Source organism: Alosa pseudoharengus, unplaced genomic scaffold (assembly GCF_046254945.1).
Source record: "Alosa pseudoharengus isolate Yale_2024_CS ecotype anadromous, Long Island Sound unplaced genomic scaffold, YU_APseudo_1.1 YU_APseudo_1.1_scf_9, whole genome shotgun sequence".
Taxonomy (NCBI): Eukaryota; Metazoa; Chordata; class Actinopteri; order Clupeiformes; family Clupeidae; genus Alosa; species Alosa pseudoharengus.
Genome location: NW_027468881.1, coordinates 23,223,130 through 23,232,715, shown reverse-complemented (window position 1 = coordinate 23,232,715; position 9,586 = coordinate 23,223,130). Strand labels below are relative to the sequence as shown.

The 9,586-nt window shown below is 39.0% G+C and overlaps 1 protein-coding gene across 1 annotated transcript; it reads right to left on the bottom strand.

Moving 5' to 3' along the window:
• Positions 1 to 4,281: 4,281 nt before the first annotated feature.
• On the bottom strand, positions 4,282 to 8,645 carry LOC143114472 (suppressor of cytokine signaling 2-like). Its single transcript, XM_076276094.1, has 3 exons — positions 8,091 to 8,645; positions 7,328 to 7,611; positions 4,282 to 7,092 (listed from the first exon to the last, which is right to left on the bottom strand). The coding sequence occupies exons 2-3, from the start codon at positions 7,602 to 7,604 to the stop codon at positions 6,596 to 6,598; spliced, it is 774 nt and encodes a 257-aa protein (XP_076132209.1). The 5' UTR covers positions 7,605 to 7,611; positions 8,091 to 8,645; the 3' UTR covers positions 4,282 to 6,595.
• Between the last annotated feature and the right edge of the window lie 941 nt (positions 8,646 to 9,586).

The window sequence follows — 9,586 nt, the reverse complement described above, 5'->3', positions numbered from 1 at the left end:
GACGTTCTGCAGATTGCTTAGTCTCATAATTAGCTTGTAAAATAGCTCACTGCTCAGGAATGTTCTCTTTGCTTGAATGCATCTTATACATAAAAATGCATATTTCTAAAATATTGACATCATAAATAAAATAGAAACCTGCATTTGTTTTTGAACAAAGGAATTATTATTATTATTATTATTATTATTAGAGTTTATTTGATAGGGACAGATACAGTGTACATAGACAAACTGAAAACAGCTATCTGATGTTTGTATCATCAACACTTATGATTAAATAGATACAACCTTTTTTATGGTTAAATAGATACAACATGTGACTCTGATCGTGTTGCGACTCTGACTAAACATTCCCAGAAGACCAGAATTTTGTGAAGGGTAGAAGGGAAAGTACTTCCCCAAATTGTTATGGTATGAAAGATAAGGATAAATTAAACTGTAGTAAAGAGTAAGGAGGCAATTTATGGTGGCAAAAGGACTAACCCTTTTTTATTATACAAATCGATTTATTCACTTTTCTACTAAACGAGTCGGTTTGTTCTCTCCAACTCAAGCTTTCATCATCAATAATTCCCCAAAATCTTGTCGAAGACACCTAAGACATCTCAGTAGATTCAATTATGATTTTGGATCAACTTTTGGGTAGATTGTTTTGCCACTAAAAATGCTAAAATTAGATTTTTAATGTTAAAAGATAATTTGTTTAAACCATACCACAGGCAGCTAGACCATCATTAGCTTCTTTCCATTCTTGGGTCATTGATATTTCTTATATATCAACCCTTTGAGGCCTGGACTATGCATGACGGCAAACATCTAAAACAGACAAATATGCATCCAAAATAAATTCATTTTATTTCCTCCTATTTCCTGTAGATTTGTAAACACATTTTCGATAGAAGAAACAAAGACCAAGAATATCAATGACCTGCTCTCTGCATCGATACTAATCAGGCCCTTTGCATGCTCTGCCTTACACGCAGATGGCTTCTCTACACTGCCCTCATGGAGGAAAGGAAGCCTCTCTCTCACTTCCTGGCAATCTCACTGTAGTACACAATCACGTGATCATGTTCGAGGTCATGGAGTTTATTGGGTGGTCCAAAAAACAAGAAAAAAGAAAAAAATACAGAAAAAAGGCAAAGTGTCTCCCAGAAGCGTTTCTCTTCCATTCCAGGAAAATCAATACACAGAAGGGTGAGACAGGCTCACCTCCTCCTTGTTCACCCTCTGGAACCCCCCCCCCCCCCCCCCCCCATACACACACACACACATACACACAAGTTCTTCGCCCCCGCCTGGGATATGGACTAATGCTCATAGTAAACAGATGGCCTTCTGTCATGTCAGCCTGTGTTCGGATCATTTTACCATGCAGTGAGGTATAGGAAAGGCAAAGGGACCAGAACAAGATCAACTGACCATTTTTGTGTTGGTACTGGGAACCATAAAAATAAAGTAGTCAGGAGAAAGGAAGGATTATTTAGGTATCGGTCAGAACTCAGAACATCTCACTGACTATATTTTTTGTTTTTGTGTGATGCTTGTTTCCTTTCCACTCGATATATTGCCTTTCTTGGTTATTTCTGGCCAAAGCTTTTAGTTTCCCTGAGTCTGTTTATGGCTTTATGCATGGCTATTTTTAGGTTCAGGAACCTTTAAGGGTCTTACTTGTGATTTCACAACAGAGGCAAAGATTAGATCATGAGCAAAATACCAAAATAGCATACCATGACAAATATAAGCTCTTCTAAGTAAGCTCTTAATAGATGTTTGCTGTATTCTGGAGACGCTGGTGAAGCTTTCATCTTAAACAAAAATCTAAATTGCACAGAGCATAAAAATGATTCATAATGATACTTTTTCCACCTTGAATATACATCCCCAGATAAAATAATCCAGTTCAATAGAATTGACATACATGTATGTACAAATGGCTGCCTTTGTCTATTGGCTATTGACATTAAAGAGATGAACATGATAACACAAGTACAAAGTAAAGTGTGTGTGTGTGTGTGCGTGTGTGTGTGTGTGTGTGTGCGCGCGCGTGTGTGTGTGTGTGTCTAGCTCTCGAGGCTGTAGGTGCTGAAGACCTCTTAGAGGTAATCAGGTGGGGGCAGAAAATAGGAGGGGCAGCTCTTGGAATCCCTCTTTCCAGGAAAGGAGTGAGTCTGTCCAGACACACACACACACACACACTCACATGGGTATGTGAAAGCTGTCGCACAAACACCCAAGCACACACACTGACAGCCTTTAGAAAATTACCAATAATATTAACATTAAAAGGTTATTTTTTGCACCGTCATTGTCTTTGCTTGATTTCCCAGCCTTTTGGATCAGGATATTAACTGTCTGTATCCTGAAATGACACAAACGTCATCCTATTAAATTGTTTTTCATGGTTAAACCACTTCATCTGCATGTGCTGTCTTTCACATCATTTTGAATTATTTCTAAGAGACGGCTGTTACATATTAGCCAACCAAATGAAGTTTGGGAACATTTTATTCTCCAGTCGTCTTTCACAGAGGAACATTATCTCTAATTGTTTTCATACCGGTACCACTGCTTCACAATTTCCTATTCACTCTTCAGTTAGTTCAGCTGATGAACCTGACCATTATTAATCGGTTTAAATTCCAGCCGATTTAGCTGATAAAAAAATATTTGTTTACTGTTGTGTGTTTGTTTCAAAGCTGTGGCCTATATGTATACACACAATCTTAGAGCCACTCATTGAGAGGATTTCATTTCCTGGCATGTGACAGAAAAACAAGTGTCCTGTTGTATATTGCATTATCGCTTTGTGACTTTTACTAGAAAAAAAAAGGAACAATGACCAAATTGTGCTTAGACACAGATATCAATTCAAGCATTCCTTGTATTTTTCAGGGTTTTCCTTTTAATACATTGTTTCTCATCATGCAGAATTGTCTTGTTTGTGTGTTTTGAATCAGAGGGAGAAAACAGAGGCAGACTCCTTTGTTACTCCGAGATCACGCAGCACTCAGGCCGTCTCCACTCCACACCCCTCCATTCCCCACATTCAGGCCCAGTCCTAATCCACACCCCTCCTCCTTTTTCCTAGAAAGTGCCATGAGTCAGACCCGAATCCTGCCATTCAGGCTGTGGGTGGCAAACAGCAAGCTGTCAGCAGTAATCATGAGATTAAACCCTATTATTCTCAAAAGCTCATTTGGCCCTTTAGATACAGTGTTTTATATCTGACTAAAATTAAATAAATGATAATAAAACAAGGGCTGGACGACAGGCAAGTCAGTGGCAGACACGGTGAGAGTCAGAAAATCAAAATGGGTTCCAATAAAGCATTCCTTTTATTCTTGTTTGTAAACACCAGCTAAGGCCAAACAGACTCTAACAACTTTCCTGGAAATGTAATTTCTTGGACACGCACTGTTTGCTTTTTTTCTTAAAAAAGCAAAGTCATGGCGTGGGCAATGCGTACTCAAAGATTACAGAGAAAAGAGATTTTTAATCTAGGCCATGGAACTATGCATTTTTGGGTCAGCAATGTTGAACTGGAAAGTATTAACCAAAGATTCTAGAGCAGTTTCTGAACTGAGCCACACTAATTCTGCTTCAGCCTAATTGTACAAAATGCTGCTATATTTATAATCACTGTTACCATTGATGGACTTTCTCCTTTGTTATGATGGACAGCATCACATTCAGTGCTTAATTCCATATCTATTGAATTGTATTAATGCAATTGTAATTGCAATGTTCCAAAATTGTTGCTTCAGATTTCCATTGTTTCAGTGACACTGAATTCAAGTGGTTGAAAGTGTTTACACTGGGTGCTGTCCTAGGAAGATCTCTATAGGCCTTTCAATCTGTTCCTAGAGGGTTTCCTGTTGAGACGTTCAAAACCAGCACATATACTTTGAAATGAAAATGAATCGAACTTCAGCTTAATTTCCTATAAAATGTTGAATTTAAACTTTTCCCCCCCCCCAAGTTACTATTAACTCAGTGTTGTTTTCTGTGCCACCGGAAATACCTTGCAGGAACGCACGTTTGTTCATGCAGTTGAAAGGGTCAATATGCTAGAGTGTCTAACACTAACTGTGCTTCCGTGTTTCATGGACTGGTGTACTTGTCATGATTTGCTAACCATAAAATAATATCATAATTACTTCATTGCCTTAAAGGTAACAGTTTTCATCTTGTTTTAGGATTGGAAGGAAAATGTATTCCTAGTGGAGTTGACATAAGTAAAGTCAGTTACTAAAAAGGTAGTGCATGCAGAAAACAAAATAATTTCCAAGACATCAGGTTTATTTGATGAGCTGTACACCAGCATATCTCATTTACAGCTTCTTTACAGGCACTTCTTTGACAGGTTGATTTATGATCTTTGTGTTCAGCCTGTTGGGTCACAATATTTTGCTTTTTGTATAAATAATTTCACATTCATAAAATGTCAATGCCCACTTACTGAAAACATTGTGGGATTACCACAATCCATGATGGTATATGGCCAATTCCAATAGTCAAAGTCAATAGTTCACGCCCCCAAAAATTTTAAATTAATAACTGTACAAGGATATTTCAAGTTAGTCAAAAATGGGGAAAAAATAAGGGCAGATATACATGTTATAGAGAGCATGTTGTACATGTTGTAGAGACAATGTAAACAGTGACAAAGTAGACACCGACCGCACACTCTGCCTTTTCATATTGCTGCAGCTGATAATGTAATCAATCATTTGCAGCATCCACAACAGTGTCATTAAATCACAATGGAGTGGAATTGTGGAACCAATGACCACCATTAAAAGGGATACAATGTTTGGCAATCATGATATACAGCTCTGGAAAAAAATAAGAGACCACTGCAAGTTTGAATATGACCGTCAACTCATTTGAATATCACTCAGCAACCGTAGGACGACATCAGAATGTTTTTTTCCCCCCAGAGCTGTACATATGTATATGGACATAGCACAGGCCAGTAACTCTCTTCTAAGACTGGCACTGCACCGTCGTTAGTAATTCTGCCCCAGAAGTGAGAGTTGTGAAAAAAATGTGTTGTTGAAAAAGTCATGCTGTACAGTGTGTCATGTCTGCCTAAACCTCTCACTTCCCATGCATTTTCACTCAATGACTCCTTATGGCTCATGGTAGCTTTACTTCTTAAGGCAAATCTATCAAAAAGCACTGTTGTTAAAAAAAATGATGACAATTCTTATTAAAATCACTTTTCAAACAAAAGCTCATGATGAAGATAATTAATTCGCCACTAGCTTAGTAGAGAGCATGTTGATTTTATTTAGAACACTCAACTGACCTCTCTGTACTGGTCTTCCAAACCATAAATCTTTGGCTACTGCAAGATACTTAACACCAGAACAAGCAGTTAAAGTTCAGGTAAAGATCAGGAAATATGACAAGACACTGGTGACTGTCACCTTTGACCCTCATAAGCTGCATCATAAGATATGCACTGATATCATAGCTGCACCTCCTTTAAACATGTCTAATCATTGTTTGTACTATTCCAGTTGATATCCCTATATTGTGTATTGGCTTCAAACACATCTCTAAAAATGATGTTTTCATGTCAAGTTCTTGTTTATGGAATTCAAAATGGAGACTACAAACTTGCAACCTTAATTATGTCACATATACATAATAATAATGCTACTGTTTACAAGCAGGTATCAAATCATTGCTATATACAGTCTAAATGAGCAGAACTATTTTGACGTAAGAAGTTCTCTTACGTCATGTTTTGTGTGATATAAAATTTGGTGTAATACAAGATGCATTTGGTTTCAAATTGTATGAAAGGTTACTGATGTTTGAGCTAAACAGCCAATCTCATTACACCCCTTCCTTCCATGCTCCAGAAGTACCATGATGATTGGCTGTTTCCAACAAACAAATCATCATTTGTCTCCATGCATGAACAACAAAGGCTTTTTTTTCAAACACTGAATGGTCAGAGGGCTGGAAACAGCAATTTGCAGAATTTGACACAAAATGCATGGGAATTCGAATTGTGGACTGTACATTTAAGACAGTATTGCTCTATTTATTGCTCTCCAAGAGCCATCACGGAAATTCAGTCCATTCTAAAACTGTGTATGCAAGAGTGACTGGTTGCTATCTTATTTACTGTATTTAAGTGTTTCCCATGAATTAAGGTACTGCAACAAAGTACTGGCAAGTATCAGCAAACTACAATTCAAGGATAATTGTCTTATGAAGATGTAAGATGGTGAACACTGGTAGCAAAGTGCACATACAGTACTCTTGGTATATGCAACAGGAAAATGCAGAAAACTGCAATGTGGCAAACTACAATATGAGGACTCATACTGTTAAGGCATTTGATCCTTTGTATAGAGTATTTTTGGTGATTCTATTATACATAGACAGCAGCACTACTAAGTCAAGTGTGCTGCAAGGGCATAGCAAGTCATAGACGAAGATTTTTGCAGTTAGCCTTTTGAAAAACACACCATCAACAACACTCCTATATTTGTACAGAAATTATGGTCATGACAAACCTGATTTGTTTGAGCTGTCAAGGCCATTTTCTAAGGGTTGCCAATGTTTTGTGGTCCTACAACAGAAATGGATACTCCAGTAGGAAACCCTTCAACCGTTCAGGCAGGGGCAAGTCGTTGTGACTGTGTGAATGTTGGTTTATGACCTTACGGCAAAGATGTTGGAGACTACCAGGCTTTTTGTGGAGAGGCCTGGTCAGCTTCAGTTGCAATGTCTCAGGCGCCACTTGCAAGGAATTCTCCTCAACCTCCTCAGCAGGCCTGGTCTCCTCTGTGGGGCTGGCTAACCTCTGATAAGCCAGGGCATAGTACTGCACCAGTTCCACAGCACCTTTAAACTGCCTGAGCTGAGGGCGTGCCAATGCCACAGAGTCAAAGCTGAACCTTCCATTCGCATGCTCAATGCGCAGGTGTGTGGGTCCGAGACTGGTCCTCACAGACAGGGTAAGGATGTATGCAGGGTTTGAGCTCTTCCGCAACAAGAAAGTACCCTCAAGGGCATCATCAAGAACTTGCTTTGCTTCTATTGCTGTTAGAGGTCCCCAGTACCAGCCTACAAAAAAAGTGAAAGAGCAAAGGTGTTAGTAATTGAAAAAACCCACCGTGGCTATACATTCACATGTATTCCACTTCTTTCAAGACTAATTTCTGAGAGAGTAAATGACTAAAACATAAGCATTTCAAGAAGATTCACAAGGAGGCCAGAGCGTCCCTTAACCAAAATAAAGGACTTTTATTTTAAGACGTACAGCTGTCCTGTTAACAAAACACCACATAGCGCTATTTACCGGACTCGCTCAAGTGCAACATTGCTTTCTCAAATCCCTCGGCATCCACGGTTGGCTCAAGTCGGCGCTGTTCCAGCTGATTTTTTGGATGCACGGCTGTTAATAATGACTTATCGGGTGCGGAGTCTGAAAGAGTCATAAAACCCGTCGGTGGTGATGATGCACCTCTGCGTTCTGTTGCTGATCGGGCAAAGGATCTGAACTTCCTTCGCCAATCTTGCCAAAGCGTCGCTGGTTCAGTCTCGACGGACTTACTCACGCAGTGTGTGTGCCCCATCCAAAATCTTAAAAAGCAAACAAATTATTAGGCTAGTAGTAGCCTATAGCCACAAATTTGTAATGGTAACATGGATTTAACGGCACTTATCAAACAGGGCTGGGTTTGGAAGAAGGTAATTCCCAGAAATGGCAAGACCTAAAAAAGTAGGCTATAGCACATTGTAGGCTATCCATCACTAAATTTTAGACTACCAGACAAGGCAGACAGAAGAAAATAACCTTGCTCACAGTTCAAATTTCGCAGTGCATCTGAGTCATGAGAAATAGGCTCGTCTTAAGTCAGACAACACTTTCAGGTCTACTTCGATTAAATATAATGTCCAAACAAATACACACTATTGACAAAGTTTTTGATTCCTTGAATCCCTGAAAACATCTCACCGGCAGACAGAATTTCTATTTTAACGTGCACTCTTATTTGCTCTAAATTTTCCATCAAACTAACTGAACAAATGCGCCGAGGTTAATAGCCTAATTTGCTTACCTTATCGACCTCTTGTTTCCTCGAAATTCACCAAATCACTCTGATTGCGATTTTCGAAACCCTTTCGAGTAGGCTTATCCTTTCACTGCATAGCCTACAGCTTACTGAAAGCTATATATCTGACAATCATGTGTTATAACGGATTTCTTGAATAACGTTGAAAATTTGCGCAATACAGATAGAGCGTATTTGAACAAATTAGAGCACCTGGTTTTCTTCTCTCGGACGACTGATTTAGATTTTCTTAATCTATTCGTTATAGAAATGTGCAGCAGGGGTGGAATACACCTCTTGGCGTGAGAACGACAAGACGTGAAAGTACAGAAAAAGATTAAGTAGCGTAGTCTATCGTTTTTCACACTGCAGTCGAGGCAAGCGAAATTATAAAACCTATTGTCTATAATCAGTTCGCATTAAGGCTAAAACAGGTTGACAGTTTTGTTCATATAACAATGGAGTGGAGAACTACGCACTGCCCGACACAGTTTTATATTCCTGTTATCACCAATCCTTAGTATTGACTCGACTTATCGCTCTCCGTGTAGGCCATTTTAAACAATGTTTCCCTTGTGTTCTAGCAGCGCTACACTTTCCAGGAACATTCTCAGAAAGGCAGGTCACGTGTTCATGATCTGATTTGGCTGTACTCCACCAATCCGGTCCCTAAGCGATGAAGTCACCAAATACATTTGGCCAGCGCGCAAAACTACAGCGCTGGTCTTTTACCTGTGTAAATGTTACAGAATAGGCCTATCTATATTTTTTAAGTGAAATTAAGTTCTGATGAGTCTGCTTAAGACAAAACAGATCGCAGGGTGTAGCCAAATAAAGGCGACCAATAAAATAGACTGAAGACTATGATGGACTGCAAGTAGCCTATGACAGAAAAAATTCAAATAGCCGTGAATGGATTAACATGCCCATACAGACAGTTATGCAAACTATGTTTATATAATATCTCCATCTTCTTAAATGGTGATGATGATTATTGTTTTATATAGACTGTTAAACACAGGTAGGTGTTTCTTGATGATTTGCACAGTGATGTCTGGACAGGGCCGGAGTGGGGCCACTTTTCAGCCCGGGAGTTTCAGGGCCAAGACCGGCCCACTTTTTTAGTGGTGGTAGAAAATTGGATAAATAAGGATTTCAGCTCTTATCCTGTAGTTTTTATTATAGGCTACCAATATTCCACTATTCCACAAGGATAGGTTGATAAGTTAACAAAAACAGGAAGGAAGAAATAAAGCATTTGAAATGTATCCCGCAATTCCACTAAGAGGCATATTGAATTACTGTATTGTTTACATGTTTTTTTCTGCATGGGTCAGCTATCATGTTGTTGTTTGGTGATTTGCTCCTTTACTACACCCACTTCTGAGCAAACAAGGCATATACGTTGATCATGTAGCCTACTGCTGTCATATAGCCTACTGCTCTTTCTTACATAAAATAACTTTGATTCATAGGGTTAACTCTATTATGGGTCATTCCAC

What these genes read in the sequence shown, in the direction of transcription:
- LOC143114472 (XM_076276094.1), bottom strand. Translation starts at nt 7,604, where the DNA reads ATGGGGCACACACACTGCGTGAGTAAGTCCGTCGAGACTGAACCAGCG. An exon ending in GTTGCACTTGAGCGAGTCCG is followed by an intron (nt 7,093 to 7,327) that starts GTAAATAGCGCT and finishes CTTTTTTTGTAG; the next exon opens with GCTGGTACTGGGGACCTCTA.